Source organism: Corvus cornix, chromosome 8 (assembly GCF_000738735.6).
Source record: "Corvus cornix cornix isolate S_Up_H32 chromosome 8, ASM73873v5, whole genome shotgun sequence".
Lineage (NCBI taxonomy): Eukaryota > Metazoa > Chordata > Aves > Passeriformes > Corvidae > Corvus > Corvus cornix.
Window position 1 is genome coordinate 27,099,321 of NC_046338.1, and position 24,452 is coordinate 27,123,772.

The 24,452-nt window shown below is 46.3% G+C and overlaps 2 protein-coding genes across 2 annotated transcripts in view; one reads left to right on the top strand and one right to left on the bottom strand.

Annotated features, from left to right (window-relative positions):
* COLGALT2 (collagen beta(1-O)galactosyltransferase 2) overlaps positions 1-7,005 on the bottom strand; it is a 47,658-nt gene extending 40,653 nt beyond the window's left edge. Inside the window, exon 1 of the mRNA XM_039556180.1 lies at positions 6,808-7,005. The gene's annotated coding sequence lies outside the window, so the exon portion shown is untranslated. The remainder of the gene's footprint in view (positions 1-6,807) is intronic.
* Positions 7,006-10,641: 3,636 nt separating this feature from the next.
* Positions 10,642-22,778, top strand: TSEN15 (tRNA splicing endonuclease subunit 15). The gene is made up of 4 exons (XM_010406358.4): positions 10,642-10,846; positions 11,484-11,565; positions 12,885-13,020; positions 22,331-22,778. The coding sequence occupies exons 1-4, from the start codon at positions 10,682-10,684 to the stop codon at positions 22,533-22,535; spliced, it is 588 nt and encodes a 195-aa protein (XP_010404660.1). The 5' UTR covers positions 10,642-10,681; the 3' UTR covers positions 22,536-22,778.
* Positions 22,779-24,452: the final 1,674 nt, after the last annotated feature.

The following is a 24,452-nucleotide window of genomic DNA, read 5'->3' on the forward strand; positions in this document are numbered from 1 at the left end:
CTAAGATAAATAACTGCAGGTGTGTGATAATTTACATAAGAGATCAAAAAAGCCCTTCAGTCTCTGATTCAGCACAAATCCCTGTTTTGCTCTCCTCAGGAAGGGCCCTGCCAAACCTCCCAGGGACTGACCCCTCTCCAGCTGCATTCAAACACCTGGGGTCTCTTCCTCAGGAATCTGATGGGCAGTGACCAGGCAGCTTTCTGAAAAGATGATGTGTTCCACTTAACAGGAAATGCAAAAGAGAAAGAAGAAAAAGCGGCTGGAACAGCAGCCTTTGTCCCATAGGTCTGCCACCCTCAGCCCACGTGAATTTCCAAGACAGTTCTTGACAGTGACAAGCTGCCTGGGGATTGTAGAGTCTCCATCCCTAGAGACGTTAAAAACCTGAACTGAAACAGTACTAGGCAGCCTTCACCAGGGCTGGCTTTGAGCAGGAACAAGCCAGCCTTTGGAGGTGCCTTCCAGCACTAACCATCCTAGGAGATCCATGCATAGTTCAGCTGGAGAAGCACTGGGGAAGGGGAGAAGGCTTTGTCCCTATAATATGAAGATGACAGCAGGAATTGGGGAGGCTTCCCCCTGGATCAGACCTAACTGATCCCTACTTCCAGATTCACCAGAAATAAGGAGCTGAAATAGCTGGTGTGCCAAGTACAAGTGAAATTGCCCCCTCCCCCCCTTTTTTTTTAGGGGCAAATTAACAGGAGCACTTAACAGCCAATATAGATTCCAGCTGGTCCTTGGATACCTTCCCACAGCTGCCTCCCACCTTCCCCATACCTAAAGATGGTTCAGAAGGCAGCCCAGAGCACAACCTGGGCAGCCTGGACCGGATGAGGAATCCCAACCCTGCGGGAAAGACACGTCAGGGATGAAGTGGGATCCTGCCCTGGGCAGGAGTGAACCAGATGACTCCTTGAGGTCTTTTTATCCCTACTTTGTACACATTAAAAAAGACAAAACACCCTGAAAACTAGATCTCCCTGACCTTTGAAAACATCCAAAGGCTTATCATAAACAACAGCCTCTGCTTTTGAACTCTGTCCCACTGTTTCTTTGGGGCAACACATTATTTTATTGGATTCCAGTCTCTAAACCCACCACCTGCACTACTGATGCCTTAGGTTTTAACTTTTCTATTTTTCAAGTCCTGCACTGCCTAGTGTGTAACTCTGAAGTTTCTTGTAGCCTGCTAGCTGCTGTTCTCTCATGCTGGTTGGACATAACAAAGCCTCTCTAGGTTTAACTCTCCAAGGACACCTTATTGCCCCAGGCCCCAAAATATGTAAACTAAGGCCGCTGAAGAGGAGGGCAAACTTGGGGTAGTTACATCATTAACTGAAGTTATAATTGGAGAATTAACCCTGATGTGCAAATGGACCAAACTTATAAAAGTGTGAAGACCCAGCGTCCATCTTGGGTGTAGCCTTTTGACTGCCTGAAGTGTACCTTTGAAGGTCCTTCAAATAAATACCTCCTTTTATTCTCTTTTTTTTGTCTAGCCTCTGTTTTTAGGTGGTCACTTCAGGCATCACTACAAGGCACCAGGCAGCCTATGACACAAGGGACAGACACACAGATAACAGGGTAGACCCCTGTCTCAAAAGGTGGGTGCCAAAAGACAACAGCCAAAATAAATGGTTGTATTTTCAGAGATACATAGTATGCAGGATTCAGATATTAAAAAATAATTAAACAAACACAGTGTACTATGCTCACTAGTGTCACAGAACTCCTACACATTTCAAGATACCAGTTTTACAGTATTATCCCTGTACCTCTGGAGGGTTATTTATTCATTTTATGGTGATGCTGAATTGATTTTTGCCTTTCTTCTTTTATCCCAATATCCACACTGCTGTCTAGTAGAGCCTAACATAAAGTATAGGACAAGGTGCTCTTTAATGACATCAAAAAAGCATCAGAATCTGGCAATTTGTGACCACAGCAGGGAAAAATAAAGAAACTCCTGCTACCCTGCACATTGCCATCACACAGCTCATGCCTCTTTTATGGCTTCTCTGCAGAACTGCACAGTTTTTAGCTGAAGAGTGGTTTATGTCTTGCCATGCAGACCTCAGCAAGGCACAGCAGTAATTTTCGACTTCCCTTCAAATGTTTCTACTGAACAATTTCATTATGTCATTTGCTTCAGTTTGCCAAGACTGAGATGGGGGAGAGAAACCCAAAGGACAAAAAAAAAAAAAAAAAAAAAAAAAAAGTGGATATTATGGATATTGGGATGGGAACAGTTCTTTAGCCTTCTCTGGTTTTCCATTTTTATGTAATTTTACTACACCTTGGTGTAAAAATGACCTCAGCAAGGAAGCATTCATAACTGACATTTCTTGATTCCTCTATCTCCAGTCTTGATAAATTCAAGAATCTCATGTAGGTTACTTTACCCTTCTACCCCAACTTCCCCAGCTAGAAATTGGAAGTATTTACTCCTCTTCTTTCTTTTGATGCAGTCATCTAAATGCAAGTTCTCTGGCAGAAAGACTGTCTGCAACATCTTGCACAACAGGAACGTCACCTTAATTGCAATTTCAGAGCTGTGTAAATCCCATCTCACTCTTGACCCCACTTAGTCTATGACTGTTATTAAAACTACATATTAAATAAATTTAAAATATCTACAAATACAAACAGGAAAATAAATCCCACTAAAATTTAAATGACAAGCCAAGGGAAAAGTCAGTTAATTTCTAAAACCTATGTTTTAATATTGCCACGTGGAAGTCACAGCACAGGTGAGCACACCTGAAATGGATGCAAAACACCAGTGGACAGAAGCAGGAGAGACGGAGCCGGCAGACTGGAACTTCAGCATTCCTAAGTGATTAATAGTGACCATGAAGATTAAAGTGACCTCATTGCTCAAATGGAGACAAGGACAGAAAACACAGGGTGTTTGAAAGCCAACACTTCCCTGTGTGTAGTAACAGCCATTAAAGTTTTAAATGATCCCTGCGTCTCATTGGAGTTTGCCCTCTATGTGGAATTTTTCACATTTGAAAACTAAACCATTAAAGAATAAGAAAATGTTCAGATATCATCAGCTAGTTCCAGACTAATAATATATAATTATGAAACATAATTATTATACTGATCTCATCAGCTTCTATTTTCAGCTACAACCAGTTCTTTTAAGTTGAAACCATTCCCTCACTGGAGCTGTGTTACAGTATATCCACTCATCTCTCAGCTGGGATTTATTCCAGCTTTCCACCTGTCTCACTATCGTTCACATTATCATTTCTGAAATATAAGTATACATAAATACTCTGATCCCCAAAGCAGGCACAGATTTTCAAGCACAAAAGGACCTAATTATTGCTCCCAAGCACCAACTCATTTATGCAGGCATTCAGTCCCCAGGTTACTAAGAGATGAAAGAGCAGATGGCCCACTAGGATGAAGCAGAAGATGAAATTACAGGCAACTTTCTTTGCTATACCATCACTTAATCTGAGACTAAGGAAAGTGTAAGGCAATGTGATAAACTGAATACACACACTTTTAGGCTGTCTACTGCAGCCAAGATGAACCTGCCTGACAAGCAAACACTCTGTACCAGTAATCGACCAATCTCAAATAAACAGTCAGCATTGATAAAGCTCAAAATAAAACACCACAACCTCAGCCTGCTAAAAAAAGAGGGTTGGGGCACGCTGACTGCGTAACTTCTGGCTCATTTTTGTCCAAGATAAAAGATCGCTTTCCCTCCCTTTGCAGTTCTCCAAGCCCAGCACAAACAATGCCGTACACCTTCCCTGCAAGTTTCCCAGCTGGGCTGGAAGCACAGGGAGCCCTGGGAGAAACTCAGCCCCACCAGGGCCAGCCACACAAGCAGCATGTCAGAAGAACCCTCTGTGGCTCTAAGAAAGCTGGACTTGGGTCCAACAGCTAGGTTTTTTCTTTAGGCTCTCTCCTGCTGTGGGCCCCATACCATTTTCCACAGCACTGGGTATTTGGGCGCTCGGAGGAGATGGCTGTGACCCTTCCTCCTCCACGAAGGGACGACTGTTCCATCCAGCATTGCTCCTCCATGGTGACAGGAGACCCAGCTCGGGTTCTGTGGCTAAAGCAGGGAGACTGCCATTCCCACTGGGATGGCCGGGTCCAAAGGCTCCCAGACCGCCTACGGCCAAGTCTGTCCCGGGAATCTCAGCAGGGCCACGACAGAAACCTGAGCTGTCCCACAGAAATTCCCACCATGAAGTCATCAGCACAATCCTGGGGTGACCTGGCCTGCTCTCCCAGGCAAGGACAGCTGGGGTTAACACAGGCCAGGGACCGGCCCAGGAGGCAGTTCCGATGCAAATTCCCCATTCTCAGGGAGGAAAGTAAGAAGGAAAGGGAGGGTTTAACTGCAAGGCCACGGTTCCTTTGCCAGCTGGCCCCAGACCAAATGGCCTGCTCAGCTCATTAGTAGCCAGCAAGTCCTTCCGAGGCTGCTCACAACCACCTTCAGAATTAAGTCATAATTAAGACCGAAGGGAACACAAGGCTGTTCAGTGCACATCTTTTGCTCAGTATCAGGATAACAAAGTTTGAGATTAATTGATACAGACTACACAAAGGAAATTCAGTGCCTGCTTCAAACTCATTTATCTCTTAACCCATCTTTACCGTCACTCATAAAGCTTCCCCCCTAGAAATCCATCAGAGGAATCCCCTGCTGAATTTCAGCCCTCCAGCTATGCAGAGAGAGCATATGGGAGCTTGAGAGATGATATATGTCTTCAGTTTTCATTCTCAAGATCTATGGTTGGGCATTTTAAAATGCTGACTTACTCAAGAAAATGCTGAAGTAAAATATAAATGGCAATGGAGGAATGCAAGTCCTTGACAAACACCACTCCCCTGCCCTCCTCCCCAAGCTATCCCAGTAACACAGGGACACAGGTAAACCTTGGAATTCATCTGTTGAAAGGACTCTGTCTGAAACACAAGATGCTTCCAGAAATTGACTGAATGGTTTCACTTGTTCTCAAGAGACTTGATAGATATCGTATGTGAGCTTGCTCTGAGTGGGTACTTTGTGTCCTGAAACACTCCCAGCACTGGAAAAGCTCAAGTCTTATTGGGAAGCAGAACTAAACCTCTTCAAGGAACCACTGCCACCCCACAGGTACCTCTCACTCTGTGGCAACTCAGAGCATCCTCAGAACTTCTTTTCCAGTGGCTGTGACATTTTAGTCATTCTCATTTTATAAATCCTGACATTTTCATCAGCACATTTTCCAGTTTAGGCATGCCTTGTGTCTGTGTGCAATCCTCTTAAAAAGGGAGTGATCTCTTATAGAAACCTTAGCATATTTTAAGTTATGTTAAAGGAAGTCCCCACAAATACTTTCACACAATATTGCAGAGGCCAGTAATGTACTGAAAAAGTTGTAGAGCCAACCAATTATCTGCAGGACTTAAACCACCTCCCCCCCCCCACCAACTTATTTTGCACTTGTACAGCAAGAGACATTTCAGGCTGCACTCTGCTTTGGTGATCAGGAATGCACTTACAACTCCCGCAAGTTTTTATAAACACCGAGCTTAGCTGAATCAGAGGCCATGTGGGGGTCTGATAATATCTGTTTTTATACACATCTACTATGAGGAAATCTCAGCTGGCAAAACTCCTACTGATACAAATGAATGAGGAGTCACAGATCTACATACAGAGGAATGTGGACTTACCCACTGCCACACACCAGCTTGTGATTCCACATTACACTTGTGTGGCACCCCAAATTTGGCCTGATAGCACAACCTACTTTGTACACCTGCAACACGAAAGGAAGGAAAAAAAAAAAAGGCAAAGAAGATCCATGCACTGCTTATACCAGGCACTGATGTTCTGCAGAGCCCTGTACTTGCAGACAAATTACAGCCATGTTCCTGAAGCACATACAGAAACATCTGTTTAATGACACTTCAGTGATGTGACTGGAGACAAAGTCCTCCCTATGCCCGTTCAAAGTAAAACTAAACTGTATTGACTTTTTAAGTTAACTGGAGTCTCACCACGGACTTCAGCAAACTTTTGATCAGGCCCTACAGCACCATTTCTTATTTTACACCACCACCACAATTTAAAAGAAAATCTGTTTGGGGTCCTTGCAAGCAATTCTGTTCCTCTCAACACTTATGTCAGGTTGAAAGATTACTTTTTTTCTTTGTCCCCTTGCAAAGGCAGATTGACCAGTTCCCAAATTGCTCTAATTCCTCCATCCATCCCGACCCCCGTTTGGCCGCCACAGCTGCCCCCATGCTGCGATCTCTGAATACATCTTTGAATCCATCTTCCAGCCTCCAGCCTGGCAACAATGCTCCTTTCAACGCCCACCAGCACCTACCCAGCCCGCCCGCTCTCCAGCCCCGGCACATCCCGACCAGCTCCCACAAAGCCCGGGATTTACCAGCCGGGAGCCGGCCCCACGCTCCCAGCCGGAGTTCTCCGTGCCAGTGGATTTGGACACATGCTCCGGCGGTGAATGTTCCCAGGCTCCAGGCCAGCTCTGCTGGGATAACTCATCTCCCTGAGGCTCCCGGCAGAGCCGCCGCGCTCCCGACATGCGGGGGGACCCCGGAACGGGGGGCGAGCTCTTCCCGACCACCACAGTCCAGCCCCGGCTCCTCGGGTGGGCGCTGCCGCTGCCCCTCCGCACTCCCGGGGCGGAGTGCCCCGGTCCCAGCTCCTCGGGTGGGAGCTGCCGCTGCCCCTCCGCGCTCCCCGGGCGGAGTGCCGCGGTCCTGGCTGCCTGCAGAGCCCCCTCTCCCCGCCCCGCCCCCGGCCCTTACCAGAGCGCGATGCGGCTCTTAGGGTAGCTGAGCCTCTCGATGCAGCCCAGGACGTACGGCAGCGTGTGCGCGGCGTTGCGGGCGAGGATGGCGAGCAGCACGGTGGGCTGCAGCAGCGCCGACTCGGGCAGCGCGGGCGGCTCGGGGCCCGGCGGTTCGGGCGGCTCGGGGGGCTCGGGGGCGGCCCCGCAGCCGCGCAGCAGCGGCAGTAGCAGTAGCAGCAGCAGCAGCACCAGCGGCGCGCTCGCAGCCATGATGGGCGCGGGGCGGCCCCGGAGCCGCCGGCAGTCCGGGCTCCGGCCCGGGGGACGCGGGAGGAGGAGGGACAGGGAAGAGGCGGGAGGAGGAGGGAGGAGGGGAAGGAGGAGCGGAGCAGGGCCGCCGCCCGCCCGCCGAGCCCCGCTCGGGGAGCAGTCCTCCCGGCACTGCCCCGACCCCAGGGGCGGTTCCCCAGGCCCCCGGGAGGCTGCGATCAGCGCAGCTGCTCAGCACCCGCAGTAAAAACTGCAAACCCCACGGTTTTCCACCCGACTTTTGGGCTTTAACGAGGCTTTGGGAGTGTTGCTGCTAACGCTAAGACGTCCCTTAGTTTCGATGCTTACGAACCGCCACAGTTGCCCCCATGCTGCCATTTCTGAATCTTTGAATCCATCGCCCTCATCTTTCTCACACAGGTAGGGAATTAAAGTAACTTTGAGCTTTTATATTAGAAAGCTTTTGGCAAACATCCGCGGGATGTCCGCACGAAGCAGCCGCACACCCCACACCCATCCCACGCTGCAGGAGGGATGCACTGTCCCAGCTGGAACAAAGCTGAAAGATTAATATCGTAGAGTCATAGAAAGGCTTGGGTGGGAAGGGACCTTAAGAATAATCTCATTCCAACCCCCTGCCGTGGGCAGGGACACCTTCCACTGTCCCAGGTTGCTCCAAGCCCCGTCCAACCTGGCTTTGGACACTGCCAGGGATGGGGCAGCCACAGCTTCTCTGGGCACCCTGTGCCAGGGCTTCCCACCCTCACGGGGAAGAAATTCTTCCTGATATCTGATCGAAGTGTACTCTCTGTCAGTTTAAAGATGTTCCCCTTGTCTTATCACTATCTGCCCATTTAAAAAGTCACTCTCTCTCTTTTTTATAAGCCCCTCTCAAGTACTGGAAGGGGCTCTAAGGTCTCCCTGGAGCCTTCTCCTCTCCTGGCTGAACAACCCCAGCTTTCTCAGCACCTCTTGTTGGAAGACGGGGAATACAGGGAAGATTTTCCCTGTACTTCATTGACTCACCCACCACGGAAATGTTCCCATGAATAGACCGATGGCAATTTAGCATAAAAATACATAAAACATGTTCCAGCAATTAAAATTATTGGGTTACGATCTTAAAAGGGGCATAGCACACAGCTCTCCTAGAAGTTAATAGGATTTAGGCAGGCTAAACCCTTTTAAAGATGAAATCTCTAATTAACTGTAAGGGCCCCATCACAGCGTATTTGGGTTTTACTGTGGGTAGGAAGTTTTACCAAGGTGGACAGACCCACTTAGAGCAGGTGCTACTGTTGGCTATGTGCTTGCAACACTTAAAAAGGAGGAAACCTTTAGCAAGCAAACAATTGTTTAATTATCCATAACCTCATTGTGAATTGCTTGCATCCAGGTAGTATATATATATAAATATATACACACACACACATAGAGAGAGAGTTAATGTTTGTTCTTCTTTAGCTAAAGAACTTAATTTGTCACCCACACCAAATTACATTGTTTCAGTTTCCCAATCAGATGACTTCCCAAAAACTATCACAAAAAGGATCATCCTAGGAAACTTCGATAAAGAATCTCCAGGGGTCATAGAATCATCTGTACTAAAATTTGAGAAACTCTCTCAATTTGTATGCATCTTCCTGAACAATTAGTGCAAATATGTTCCTCCTGTTTGCCCTTCACGATGCCTTTATAATTGTCCTTCTAGATACATTAATGAGGCTTTTCTTTCATGGTTAGTTTGCCACATGTTGCTTTTATGCTTGGATTCATTAACCAAATAGAAGGAGCAGCTTTGCAGCCTGTGCGAGGTGATTAGAGTTTCGCAGGAGCCAGCCCAATCCACACGCACGGAATTCCGCTGCCACCCACAGGACCGCTCACATTTGGAGGGTTGGGACTAATGCTGCCGAATTATATTTGGTGTGGGGCTGGAAGCCGGCTTTTTGCATCCACTGGACACTCAAGCTGGGTCACAGTCCTTCTGATTTTACGATATTTCAGCAGAAATACGCCCCTCCTGTGCCTGCCTTTGCCAGAACTCCGAGTGTGTTTTTAGCCTGTGCAGCTCTTGATGTCCTCAGTGAAATCTGAACTACCTTCAGCTCTTTTCAGACTCCTCCCTTCTTTTTATTTTGTGAGCAGCGTCAGAGCCATAATGGTTTGCTGGGGGCAAATGCAATGCCTCCAGCAGCATCCCAAAGCCAGTAATTTGTTCTCCAAAGTGACGTTCCCTCGCTCACACAACTCCCTGTGCTGGCTGGCTGCTGTGGAACACAAAGAAGGGAGAGCAGCAGATGCCTGCAACATGAGATGTTCTTCCACACAGAAGAGAAAGGAGTCAGTGCAGCTTAATCTCTCACTCCCAGTTACACACAGTGTGGGGCAAAGTTTGGAGAGCTCGGGTGAACAGTTACCCTGACAATTCGTGTCATTCCAATACCTATCAATGTGTGTGACTTTATGTGCACGTCCAAAGAAATCTGTATGCATTTTGACTTCTTTATTAGTGGCCAAAAGTATATCCTGTGGGGTTTTTTTAAGCCCAGACTCCATCCTGCTGTGACAGGACAATGAGCCACTCTGTGGTGAAATATTTTAGCTTTGAGGAAGAAATGGCTTTTTGCAGATGTTAAGTCCCACAGAAAACAATTTAAGTCATTTGTTTCAGCCTCCTCTACATATCTACACCAAACAAGAAGATTTCAGCTGCGACAACTGTCTCTGGCAGAGGGATAATCCCTCGGTTTGTCAGGTGACAAATTCTCTCTGAGGCAGATTTCTTCTAAATTAGACTTGTTTCCCACATTGTAGAAAACAGGTTACATCCTGCTGATGTAAATTGTCTCATCTATAGATTGATGTGGATCCATCTCCTTTCACTTGCTTCTTCACCTCTAAGAACTCAAATCCATCCAATTATTTCCCAACAGTTGAGTGAACCACTGTTGACTGTTGCCAACTCTTCCATGGAAGTCTTGGAGACTTGATTTTTTTATCCCATCTAGCTATCTAGCTATCTGTTCTGTGCCCAGGGAATTGAAGTGCTGGCTAACACTATGCTTTTTAAGCAGCCAGCTACCTCAAAATTCCTTGAATTAGACTGGCCCAAATACGACTTCCTGTGGCTACAAACCACATATGGGTTCCATACATATAGACCAATTTGCATTGATGCTTTATTATAGAATAGCCAGTGTTTGAAATGTATCAGAAGAGACACTGAGACAGATGCAGCTGGTAAGCCAGACCTGGGACATTTGGCATTAGGTAAAGCATATTCTCATTAGAAGTCAGAGAGATTTCTAGTGAAACAGTCCAAAGTGCTTTTAATAGCAATACCTTGAATTCATGTCCCTAACATGCAATCTATAAAAGCTCTGGACACTGCAGATTGATAACGTATTCGTTGCTTTGGAGCCTTTAGAAGAAGGGACCGTGAAAGGAATACACATATATTTCATTTAAAGGGTTTAAAAGCCTTTGGCCATGGCTGGGGAGGGGGGGTAGGAACGGAGCGGAGGCGGAACGGTCGGGGCGGCGCGGCAGTTTCCGGGAAGCGCTGGGGTGCGCGGCGTCGCCCGGAGTGAAGCCGTGTTGCACACAGGCGGGAGAGCATGGAGCCGGCGGCCGGGCCGGGCCGGGGGAACATTTACCCGGCCCCGGGGGGCGAGCGGGGCACCGACCCGGGCCAGGGCTCCTCCGCGGCCGGGCGGGCCCCGGGGGCACAGGACAGCTGGTCGGGGGCGGCTGGCGGCAACTGGATCACGACTCACCCCACGGTAGGCCGGGCCAGGGGTCTCTTGGTCTCTCGGGGGTCCCGCTCTCCCTCCAGGACCCCGCAGGATTCCCCCCTCGCGGCTCTTGAGGTGCACGTGGGGTCCCCCCAGGAGGGTTCTGGGGGAAGATGCCAATATAATCTATTATATTGGGTGTATCGAGCGGGACTCCGGCCCGTGGGGTAGTTGGGGAATGCCACTGCTGGCAGGAATGGAGGTTATAAATTATGGAATCCCGGCTGGGAAATGTAAATGCTTTAAACTTCGACTCCATCTTAATTTTTACCACACCGAAAACATGGAGGTGTTTAATTTGGCCATCGTCTATATTCATGTGCTGCAGCAAAAATAGGTAAAATTATTTACCCCAAAATAGGTAAAATTCCACAAAGCTAGAGCTGTTCCAGAAATAGTTGTGATTCCTCTTGTATTTGTTTGTTTTGCTTGCTTTTTTAAAGTGCTAAAATATGGGAAATGCGGAAAAAAGAGCTTTTGAGATACTGTCAGAAAACAAGTCCTGCTTTTTGATTGCCTTAAAGCTGGTGTGAGATTCCAGTGTCTCTGCTGGCTGTAGAGATGGTGTGTGCATTCTTAGTATAACCTGTGCTTTCCTTCACTGACGTTCCTCTTTGGGTCTCAGTTCACAGAAATGATGTCACTTGATGTATCTGACAGCACTCAAGTCTATGCTGCCTTTCTGGTGTACCTGGACCTCTTAGAAGGTAAATCAAGGAAGCGACTGTGTCCCAACAAATGTTTTTGCCCTTAGGACCTGTTAAATTAATTGTTTGCACTGGGACAGGACCTTTCCTACAAAGTCCTTGGTGCCCATTTTGAGACTTTTTGTGCTGAAAGTTTCTATCCTCTGCCTCCCTGGAGCCTGTGCAAAGATGAGGACCCATTTCATCCAGCAGTTCCAGGTGCAGGTGTTCCAGGGCAAAGGCAGTCAGCATGGAAAAAAGAGCAAAAGAGGAGTAGGGGAAGGAAAAGGAATGTAGGAAGGTGAAGTGACAAGTTCAGTGATTGAGCTTGTGATAATCTTCACTTGTAGATTAATGTGAAGTTACTCACATAACAGTGTTTCACCAAAGTCACCATTTAGCAAATGGCTGCTGTGTGCTGGCCTGTTTTCTGGAAAGGGGGGTGATTCCTCTAGCAAAGAAAATAATTTTCAAGTGTGGTAGCAGTAATTCATAACCACTGTAGTAATATAATATAACAATATAGTAATTTATACCAAACCGTAGGTGGTGTGCTTAGGGCCATGGCTTGGTGGAGGACCTGGCAGTGTCAGGTCAGTGGTGGGACTCAATGATCTTAGAGGGCTTTTCCAGCCAAAACGATCCTGTGAAATCTAGTGTAGTCTTCTGGTGTCTGCTCACAGTGAGGCAGAGTTATGTGATATATAAACTTCTGCCTGGATTCTTCTAGGTTGGCTTTATTGAAAAGGGACGGTGAGTAGGCAGCCAGCCAGCCTAAGAAAAATATTTCAGGTTTCCTTGGAGCCTGGTGCTTCTCAAGGTCAGGGAAGGGAGGGATTTTACAGTCCAGAAATTATAGTATCTGTTGCTGTTACACCTCTGAAGAAAATTCCTTAAGAGTCTTTAAAAGAAGATTTCTCTAGTTCTGTGGCAAAAACTTCAGCAGGAGGTTAGAACTTTGTGTTATCATTAACCATGCTTTTAGCACCTGTTCTTCACAGTTCAGGGTGCTGATGAAGTCCACGTTTGGGTTACAGTGCTACAGATGACTAAAGCTGCATGGTTTTGTCTTCTTTTTGCCTTTCGAAGAGGAGCTTTGTCAGACAGATCCCTGCTTACCATCTATCAGTGCAGCTCTGGAGCAAGCAGTCTGGTCCTGCTCTGTGGGTTTCTTTAGCAGGATTGCTTCTCAGGAGGGGAATTTGGCAGATGAGTGGAGTTTTCCTGTGGGGAGGGAAAACAAAACCTTAGATGTTAACTTAAATACTGCATTTGTTATTTGACTGATTAAAACTTCTGTTTTGTGTTCTGCCCCTCTTATCCCCGACGAACGTTTCTAGGGAGGAACTGGCATGAGGTGCAGCCCGTGGGAGTGGTAGAGCTGCAGCTGGTGTGTTTGCATGCCCGTGCCAGGGAGCAGGAGGGGCTCCAGGTGATGGTGCCGGTGCCTGCACACATCCTGATCAGCCACGAGAGGTGAGGGTGTGCTCACTGCTTGTCTCGGGTTTCCACTGACAGAAAACAGAGCACAGATACATTTTACAGGCTGGTGATGGCTTGGTCAAGAGGGAAAGGAGGAAATAGAGGAACATCGGAGGAAAGCAGAGTTATTTTGGGTGCTGCAGACATACAGGCAGCTTGGAACATTAAGGAAATCTCAACTTTGCATCAGTCTCTGTCTCTCCCTGTCTGGAAGTGGTTCTCGGGGGTCAGCTTCCCGCAGCAACCGATGCCCACTGATAAACACTTCCTGTTGTCTGGAGTTGTGTATGTGCTAGGAGAAAACAGTGGACACCAAAGTATGTGTTTGAGAGACAAGGTTAGACACAGCTTATGTTTTGAACATTCTTGTGCTGATTTTGTAGTCTGGGAAATGTAGCAATGCTTTGTTGCTGGACTTGAAAGGACCTAAGAGGAAAGAAATCTTCTCAGAGCTGCCTAAGAATCAGCTTTTTTTATTGTCAAATTTGTGGATAACCCTTGTGTGGTTTGGTTTGCTTTTGCTTTGAAACTATAATTTGGCTACTTTGAACAGGAAACTCCTTTTACTTTAGATGTAGAGTCTCACATGCCTGTGATTTTCAACTTAATTTCCTCACACATACAAGAGCAATTCTTCAAGCAGAAGACAGCACAGCCATGAATTTGTTACATTACAGATATTTGCGGCCTAGAAAATTTCCACTACAGTAGTTTTACAGTCTGTTTTAACTGGCCTCTAGAGCGGCCTCAGACACACAGTATGATTTACTCTCTGATAAAGACTGCCTTCTCTGACTGGTATTTGCCATGATGACTCTGAAGACCTGGACTATTTCAGCTGCATCATATGGTTGTACATTTTTCAGTTTCTTCTGTTCCCACTCCTGCTAGGAGCTGCCCCAGAGCTGACTTTACAAATCTTACTGGTTTTTCCTGCTTCCTCTTGCTCTGTGGGCAGCAGCCTGACACAGTGGTAGGTAGCTAGTTAATTGCACTTATTAGATGTGCATGTGCACTTTAGGAGTGATGTTTTTGCATTTTATTTTGGGTTTTAGAAGTGACAAATCAATGTCTTGCTGACAGACTTTTATCATCATTTTGCTGTTTGTTGGGTGAGGGGGAAGAAAATTATTTACTAGGTATTGATGTGGTTTAGTACTGTTTTTGTGCTGAAAAAAGTATTATATTTGCAAGTGTTGGTCAACCACTCTTGTGGGCTTGGTGCTGCAGAGAAATGTGATGTGATCTCCACAGCAAGCGGGAGGGGGGGGTGTGTGTGTGTGTGTGAAAGGGACACGCTGCAACTCTCAGCTTTTAGGATTTTAGGTGGTAATAAGAAGGCAGCCAGTGAGGATGTGGGATCTTTGAGGAATTCCACCTACGTGCTGAGCTGTTGTGCTTGGTTAATTTAGTGTATTTCCACCTGGGCTGAAAACTTGGATTCCTGGCATTAGGTCAAGGCCAGGAGTATGTTCTGATTGACTTTTGATGACAGATATTCCACTGCATGCATGTCCTATCTTTTACTGTGTCATTGGAGCTTTTCATGGGGAGCCTCTGCACTTGTTTGTTCTGTGGTGATGCTGTTTGCTCTGCCTCTGGCACTGGAGTGTCTGGAATCCAGTACTGGAAGGATGTGTGGTGGAGAGGCAAAGAGTGAATGCATCACATTGATTAAAAGTACAGTTTGTGACTAGGGTTTGCTGCAGAGCAACTACATAGGGTGTGCTGTCACTAAAATGAGCTGAATCCCAGGCTGCAGTGCCAGGTCCGTCCATAAAAGCCTGTATGTGCTCAGTATCCATGGATGTTGTCAGGCTGGGAGGTTGTATTTGTGTACAACACTTGTATTTGTGGTATTGAACGTGCATCTGCATTTTGTTCAAAGCAGCACTTTGGGGTTTTGTGTTACTTGCTAAAAGCAGGGGAGGAGGTATGAGTACAAGTGAATGCAGCTCACTTAGTGTTGAAAATAAGCCCTTGGAGGGATTTGGGAAGGTGAAAATGTTCTGTCTCTATTTCTGGACCTGGAATTTTGCTAACTGCAAAAGAAGCCAGTAACACCAGCAGCACTTCCTTGTTTAACCAGTAAGGCCTGGGTGGGGTTTGGAAGTGACATCTTGAAATCAGACTTCCATCTTCATTCCACTCTGTATTTTTCTTACTGGTGGAAGGAAGAAAGTGATTCACAGAAAGTAATGGATTTTAGTACTATGGATGTGCTAAAAAAGATCTCATATTTGCAAATACTAGTCAGTCACTCTTGTGGGCTTGGTCTTCCAGAGAAATATAGGGATGGTTCTCTTCTTCAAATCCACATCAGCCAAGCTTTGCCTTCCAGGTGTCTCATGAAGTTCCCTACTTGGCTGCCACTGAGAAGTGTGTCCTTAAAAGGCCACAGGAAAGTTGCTGTGGAAATTACCAGCAGGACACCTAGGCAAATGACAAATACGAGTACCCTACAAAAAGTCTATTCAATGTTTTTTAGCCTATTACAAGATTTCATCATGTCCAGTTTGAGCGTGACAATTAACTGCTGAAGGCAAAAGCTGTTCTGCTTCCTAAGCTCACTGTCTGCTTCTGCAGAGCTGGGTGGAAGCTGCTCATCCAACCCTGGCAGGGTAGGGCTGCACAGGAACCCACCGAGCTACAGAATTATGGGCTCTGAAGCAAAGAGTAAATGATCTTACACAGTCTTGAGAAGTGGCTTTGTGCTCTGTGTGTTTTTCAGATGAAGATTGCTGAATCTTCTGTGAGTGAAGCCCTGGGGAGTACGATGCAATTTCTGTCTGTCTTGGCCTGCTCTGATTCACACACAGCTGGCTGAGGCTTGGAGAGCCTCTGAATTAAGCAGGGACTCATGCTTGCAGGAGGAGTTTGTAGGTGCATTGGCTGGGATGTGTTTGCTGCTCACTACAACACCTTAGTGCACACCAGGTACCTTGTCGGTACATTCCAGAAATGTGGCTCCCCAGAGTGGAGGAAGCAGTCAAATCCTGGGAATGCTGCTTCAGAGCTGGCAGAAATGACTTGCATAAACCAAGCTCAGCAAGTTAGGAGAGCTCAGAGTGTTGACAGCTGGATTTTTTAGATAGCCTGGAAAGCCTTGATCCTTCAAGGACCAGGGAGTTAGGTCCCAGATCTAATAGAATTGGGCACTGTCTGTCCTAGACAAATAACCTTGTCTAAGCAAAATGTTTCAGATAAAATGTCAGATTAAATGACACGTCACTGCTCTGTTTGTATTTTGCATGCAAGTGTTGGAAATGAGGGATGAAGTTGCCTGAGGTAATGGAGACCTGCGAAGTTTGGGAAAGGCTTATTCCGTTAAAATGCTAACTTACTTTACAAAAAAGCAATACGTGAATGTTTTGTTTTAAAGCTGATAAGTGTCCTGAGAAGGAAATCTGAGGACTGGAATTTACTGTCTTCAAAGTCTGTAGATGGTGAAATAAATCTTACTATGAACTGAAAAATCCTGTTATTTCAAAGCACTGGAAGTGTGACGTGTGTCTTGCATCCTCTTCACAATTTTGTCAGTAACTCCCTTGCTATAGGCATAATTTACTCATTCAGTAAATTACACATTGAAAATGTAGTTAGTGGCTCCTAAATGCAAGCTCTTTATTAGTATTTTTCATTTAATTAATTTAATATTTTAAATGAGACTGATGCAGCTCCCACAGCAGACTTGGTTATGCAGTACTGTGACTGAGCATCCAGTAGTAAGTGTGTCCTGTAGAACTTTGCTGAACTTTGATACCTCCCTTTTGCATGGTTTGTCTTGTTTTCTTCTTGAACTTCCATGGAAAAAGATATTTATGTTCCTCGGGGTTTCAATTCCTTCTCCTGACCAGTGTGGCATGTGGTGTTTTATTTGCATTTATTTTTTCTTTCCATTACAAAAACTGAGTTTCTTCTAGCATTCCCTGTCCATGTGTTTTGGGAACAAGTCCCAAGGACTAGTGGTGTGCATTTACACGTTCTCCCAGCTCCACGTGCTCCTTCCCACATATTTCAAGGCACTGGGTTAATGCTGCTGCCTGCCCTGCAGCAGGGTCTGGAGCAGCATTCCTGATTGTGAACTGTGCTAAAGTTTGCACTGCTGGCTAAATCCAAGGAACTGTGCTCTCTGGGAGGTTCCTGTGCCATGGTGCTGACCCAGGCTGGGACAATGGCATGCTCCAGTACCCGGGGTAATGATCTCTGAAGTGGCACAGAGACCAACTTGTGTGCACTCTGCAGCCCTGCCTGGCGAGCAGGGGAGGGAGCTGTTCGGGCTGGCCAAGCCTGCAAGGAATTATTCATCCAAGTATAAAGGGCAGATTGAAAGCCTTTGGCTTTTATGGGATGGAAGGCAGTAGTTCCATTTCAGCTCAGTGGAGCTCTATGCAACCTCCATAAAACTGCTCTGAGCTTACAGAGTGATGCTGCTTCTCATAGGCACTGCATGGGATGTGTCTCTGAAATGCTCTTTTGTTTATCACAGAACTTGCTGCTTGAATTCTTTCCTATATGATTCTGCCCTTTGTTGGTTTCTGCAGAGTCAATTGAAACCTCAGGGTCACCAGCTGTACACCTGGTTCTTTCTTCCAGAGAAAAGGGCAGTGTTATTTTCTTGGGAGCAGATATTGGTAGACACAGCACAGATTTCTGATGGGTGTTGAGGGCCTACTTAGTGCAAAATTAAGATGGGAGAAGGATGCAACATTCCCCTCTGCTCTCTCGATGGATTTGTATGGATTTTCTTGTTTTGGGATTTATTTTATTTTAAAGATATTAATTGCCACAGTAATAGAGGACCAGGTCAATTCACTGCCATCATTAGGTTTGAATGCAGCAGTAAAGACAGATGCAGGATGACATTGCTAGTGCTGTTCCCTTAGCTGCAGTGCTCCTTGCACAATGTTAAGTAAGCTAAACCTGCTTCTATGACTAATTCTTTGGTAGAAAAAAGCAATCCCTCCTGACTCTAGTCTGTAGATAACTAGAAAGCCTTTTCTAAGCTGTTTTTCTAATGCAAAGTGTTTTAGAAATGCCAGCTCTTTGGATAACAGAGTGTTTGAGGTGAAGTCCTTTGCATCTTCTAGAGCATGAGGTGAATGTGAGTTTGCTTCCTGGGTGGAAAATGAGGGCTTTGTCCTGCTTGCATTTGGCCTGGTGGGAGCAGATCTGGATTTGAGTGAACATGCAGGCACCACCAGGTTTTAGAGCTGGGCTTTCAAATTACACTGGAACCTTTGCACTGCATGATCTCCAACAAAGGAGAATTCTTACAAAAATACTTAGTCTTATTCTACTTGTGTACATTCTATAAAACTTTAGAGTGTTTCTTGTGGTGTCTGTATTCCCCTAACTTCAGTTATTTTTCCTTCACAATGCCTTTGTTCAAGAGGTACCTTTTTTGTGTGGGACGCCTAAAGCTTCTGTGCTGCCTGTTTTAACATTCCCTGGCTTTTCATCCTGTGGAGAGGGAGAGGATTGGAAGGAGTAGTTGCAGGGTATTTTAGCTTTGATTTCTCACTGTGCATGCAGCAGCACATTTGATTGTTGTGTGCACCCTCCTGGGGCTGTGGATTTTTTTTTTACCAGGCAGTCATTGGCATAAATCCCAAGTAGGTGGCATGGGTAGGGTTGTCTGCCTCTGATGTCCATTGCCAGGCTGAGCCTATGGGTGAACATGTGCTCAGGTGATGGAGTGTTTTGTCTGCTGTCCTTGAGGAGGTGACAAAGTGACACAGTGCATTCTTCCAGCACAGGCTTTACCTGAGACTGTAGTGAAAACGTGCTGAGCTTGTACTCAGACCCTGAAGAACAGCAGGAACTATTGCACAGCTGTACCTTTTCTCGTGTCAAGTCTCTCCATTCTGCTGAAAACTGGGTGTGTGTACAGTGGAGTGGGCATGCTGGAATTCCTGTGGAAAAGGAGGAACCAGAGAGAGCCAGTCCATGCCAAAGGCTTAACCCCACAGTTTCTGTGGGGCTCACACTGTTGGAGCACAGCTGGGGAACCAAGCCCAGAGTGGTCGTGGGCCCCTTGGTGTCAGTGTTCCATCAGTTATCAGTGGTTCCAGAGTGTGTCCTGACACACACCTGTGACCCAGGGGGAAAGGCTGCTCAGGGTGCGGGGGAATGAAGGTAGTCAAGGCTGTTGGCATCTGCCAGGCTACTGGATGCACTGAATTCCTCTGTTCCACTGATGTTTGACACTTTCAGAAACATTAAATCCACTTTTTTAAAAGCAAATTCATCTTTTATAGTTGTCATCCTCTGTATGGTGTAGCAGATTGTACTGGTCATTAAGGAGCTTATTGGTAGCCATTAACTGGGTACTTTGAATCAGATGGACCTGTTGGGGGGGTGTTACCACATGGACTTCATTTCCATCATTGACTTCAGCTGTTGTGTGGGACGGGCAGGCTTAAGGGCTGTTTCCCTTGAAATAAAGGCTTCTTGCCTTGTTTAGGATGTCAAACGTGCATTCTTTGAATTTGAGAAGGCCAACAACACTTCATGCTTTCTTTATTTTTCTATAGACAGCGTTAGAGGCATTGAAAGGATTACAAAAGCTATATGTTTCCTGCAGTATTTCTTCCTGCTCATGGCAGGCAGCAAGTGCAGTGAAATCAGAGGTTCTGAGGCTCCTTTGCAATGTCTGCTGGTGCAGAGGGATATTGTGAGCAGGCTGGACACAGAGGCTGCTGGGGATGCCTTCAGGGGAGGAGGGCAAGGGATTGGCATCTGACACAGACTTCCTGAATTCCAAAGCTTATCCCTCTAAAAGTTAGCCTCTCACCACTTTGCAGATGTGCTGCAGTGCACTGTGGCTCCTGTGGTATGCATGAATGAGAGCCCTTGTCTTGGGGCTGCCTGTGTGGAGGGAAGGGGGAAGAGGAAAAGGGTGCATTTGCAGTTGTCATTCTTCATCTGTGGACAACAGAGTTAGCAGATCATCCTGATGCAATGGCATGTCTTTGTGCTCCTTACATAAATCCTGGAACTCTTGTCTCCTGAAAAGGAAGAAGAAATGCGAAGAAATATCATTAATCTGTTGTCAGGACCTGGGTGCTTTTGGGATCATGGGGCATCTTTGAAGTCCTAGTTGCTAAATGGGGGGAAATAAAGTTTCAGGGGTCTGTGCTTGGCAGTAGAAAACAAGAGTACCAGAAATGCAGATCTAAGGCCTCAGTGTTCCATCCCTGCTCCTAATAGACTATGAGGAAAACCAGTGACAGGTATTAAAGAAAACAGGAAGGAGCTTCTGCCCTGGCTGGCAGGTGAATCCAGGCCTCTGCCTGACTCTAGTCCCAGATAGAGCAATGTCCACACTCAACACAAGTTTGGTTTCTTTGGCTCCCAAAATATCTCTTCTGGGTAGCTGTGCCCTTTAATTTGGCACTTTGTCATTAATTCTATATTGCATTCCTAGGAGAAAGAGAGATTAATGTCCACTGCTTCATGGATTGTTCTTTCCTCGGGGGTCTCTGCCAGCAGTCTGGCCTCACCAACTTAGAGCTTTCTCCAGACACTTGGCTGCTGAGGGTGGTGAGGCCCTGGCACAGGCTGCCCAGAGAAGCTGTGGCTATCCCTGGAAATGTCCAAGGCCAGCTTGGACAGGGCTTGGAGCAACCTGAGATACTGGAAATATCCCTGCCCATGGATGGAACTGGATGAGCTTTAAGGTCCCCTCCCACACTGATCATTTCATGATTCTGCATGTGACAATTGGATTCTTGTTCTCTGCGTGTGTCAGGAAGGACATCTGTAGTCTTTTCCCAAGCTCTTGTTCCCTGCCAGGACTTTGGCAGGACACTGTGGTGCTGGGGGTACCCCTGCAGAGGGGCTGGAAGTGACAGGAGCTGGAGGTGCCAAGCACAGAGTAAGTTACCTGCAGACAGAGCCTATTGAGGTGGTGATGAGCACAGGAGTAGGTGTCCCATTGCCCGAAGGAGTCTCTTGCAGTGTTTCTCCTCTGCCAGTGGCCAGCACAGTCTCTCTCACCTTATTTGTTGTGTTGTTAGGAAATGTGCTGATGTGGAAGGGCTAGGATGGGGCTTTTCCCAGCCGTGGTATCTCTGTTGCATGAAGTGACTGTTGTGTTGCCTTGCTGTGTGTCTGGGCCAGTGGTGCAGGCAGGAGGAAAGGCCCTCCTGAATTTACCAGGCTAGATTATGCACGGCTCAGAACACAGATGGATCCTTAAGAAGGTCATGGGCTTAACAGCGAGGCTTTCCAGGATGCTGCTCATTCTCTGCTGCATTCCATTTGGCTTTTATTAGAGGATCAAAGGGGTTCTGAGGGAAGATGATGATTGAAGTCTGAAAGCTGCTGCCTTTAGAGAGAGCCCTGTTTTCAGCTGCAGTGCCTGGCCTCAGAGCTGCCTGTGCTCTGCTGGGTGAGCATCTTCATGAGGGTGCATGAAGCCAGGACTGGTTTATCCTGGTGCACAGCTGAACTCCCCCTGGAATGTAACCTGTCCCAGCAATCTCAGAGGAGCCCTCTTGCACCTGACCTGTGGGGGAAGGAGGAAGCTCCCTATGGTAATGTTCTGTGGGAAGTGTTAGTGTTCTGTCCCTGGGCACCGCACTCCTTCAGGACTTGCTCCCCAGTCGGACCAGGAATCCAGGGACTCCAGGGATCAGTGTTGTCCTGAGCTCTGAACAGAAAAGTAACTGGCATGTTACTCTTAAAATAAGCTAAACAGGAAAAATTGCATAACTTTGTCTTGAGCTTTTAAGGAAGACGTTATTTGTGCTGACTGTCCTGAAGAAGAACATTAGTTTTGTGGCTTCTAGTCTAGACAGGGAGGTAGAGAAACCTGGCTTGAGCTCCTGGGCCTTCCACAGTCTGGCAGAGACCTGTGGCACAGGGACTGGAAGACTTACCTCTGTAAATAGAACAAGTCTTAATTATTCAGTTCTCCAATTGAACACCAGGTATTATTTAATTAGATGTCTTATTTAAGTCTACGGAAAACAGGGCCAGTAGACATTGCCGTGCTAAGATTGTGGTGGATGAGGGATGGCTGAGGCACATGCACACGAGTACACATAAGCAAAGCTTAGAAGCATGTGTTGAGCCATTTCCAGCAGAGATGTGTATAACTGATTCTGTTATTTTCTTTTGTTGCTTGATTACATGACTTTGGATTTTTATCAGAACAGGTATTATGCTCACTTTAGTGAAGACAAGTTTGCAGAGTGAAAACAGGCTGAATAAAAATAGGAATGATGCCATTCTACCTTTGTGCCATTGTAGGTGGTTGTGGACTCCTTTCTAAGTGATTTTTTTTTTCCTCTCCTAGGTTAAGGGAAATACTGAAGAAAGCCTCTCTCCCTCCAGAGGATCCCAACACCCTGCTGTCAGTTACCTTGGCCGTAGTTGAGACAGACTCCACAATAGTCTACTATAAAATGACTGATGGCTTTGTAATGCCAGATCCTCCTGATGATGCTGAAGATGTAGATAATAAACAGTGGAGGAAGAAAAGAAAGAAACTTTTCAAATGATTAGGACAGAGAAAAAAAAAACATTTCTTAGACACCTGTGCTCAAACCCAAACAAATGCAGGAACTGATGCATGTGAATAAGTGGTGTGCTAAAGTCTGTCTTGGCATATCAAGGATGTATTCAGGGGGAACAGAGGCTTGTGCAGCTGCCCTGTGTTGAAATGCCATTTGAGGTATGAAGTAGGTCATACTTTGAGACAGATCAGTCCTGACTAATAAATACGCTTGGGAAGTGTTTGCAAAGCCTGTGTTTTCTCTCTATCTGGTCAGGTGCATAACAGAATAAACACGTCCTTACCCATACTGTAAATATTGGTTAGAGGTAAGTCTGAAGGACTTCTGGCAGAACTGAAGGGTTCTGTGGTTTCCAGAGTGTCTTTGTCTTAGCCCTGTCAGAAGCACTCATGCTGCCCCCCAGGTTACATTTCTGAATGTTGGTTTCTTTCCTCTGCTTTTGGAGAAAAGGCTTTTCCACAGAAATACCATATTTTATTTTTTTCCCTGCAGAGGAAAAATGATTATAGCAGCACCAGAGGCAACTAAAACACCAAAGTATGTCACCACCTATGCTGTAAGTGCTCACTAGTTATCTGCTTCAGGCACCAGCTAGGTTTCTAAAGCTGTTGTCATTCCTAGGATTTCTTTTATTATGTCTGGACATAGCTTCTGCATATTGAAAGTGATTGCCCAGGAAGTGCTTCAGCTTGGAGTTAAGAGGAAAAAACCTGACTTGTAGTTTCTTCTGCAGGAATTTTCCATGCCTTTTGGATGGAGATTTTCTCCACGTTAGAGTTCCTTGGCAGTCAAATAACATCCCAGAGCAGCTTCTTGAGCAGGGGATTGTCCGTGTGACAGCTGTGTGGCCAAGGATCACACGTTCAGAAGGTGAAGCACAAGAGCTCTTTTTTTGCATGGGTAGAAGAATGGGAGAGAATCCAAGAAACCAAGCTAGAAATGAAAGACCATTTAAGCTTTGCTATCCCTGGGACTAGAGTGGGTGTTTCTATGGCTCTGGAGCTTGATGCTAGTTTGGCCAAATGTGCTGGGAGGCAGAATGATCCCACAGGGAGTCTCACCCACCCTTAGAGGAGGTGTGTCACTGTCACCCGGAACTCTGCAGGACACCTTTGTTCCATACAGCCAGGGGAGACTCGGCATCTGTGGGCTTCAGTTATGGAGAAAAAGAGTTTTTCTTTGCCCTTCTCAGCATTGCTCCCTTCGTGGAGGAAACCATCATTTTACTTTGGTCTGATGCTGTCCTGCCTTGAAGGGGTCCCTGTCTGCTGACTCCTGCCATGCTGCGTGTGACTTTGATGTTGATATTTCATGGGATCCATGGCTTATTCCATAAGGCAAGTGTTACACCTGGCTAGGCTGCCTACCACCACGTAAATTGTCCTTGTTACAAGCTGGGAAGTACTTTAGCCCCTCAGGAAAAGAGCTGGTGGTTTGTGTGAAAGAGGCTGTAACAGATGCAGCATGTGGCAGATTTGTTATTTAAGTGACACATGCTTAACCCCAAAAGCAAATTCCTTTGCATTTGCTTCAGTTTCTGGGAAATACTGCCAGTTTGCCCTTTGCTGCATGACCGATGCTTGGCTTTACCCTTCATTTTATCATTTTTGTGCACAGAAAGAGGAGCATAACTTGAGCCTCCTTTTCTATACACTGAAAACTGCTGACCCAGGCTTCACAAGTCAAGTTGGAGAAACTGTGTCCGAAGGCTTTGATTTCTGTTTCTTCTTGTGTCCCACTGAGAAATGATTATATGGGCCTTTTTCCAGCCTCCTTAGATTGTGGTGGTTCTTTATTTTGGAGGGGAAAAAACCACAGAAGAACAAAAAAATATCACAGCACTCTTGGTCCCATAGGTATTACAGTGTAAACACAGGGATGTTAAATAAGCTTGGAACCAGC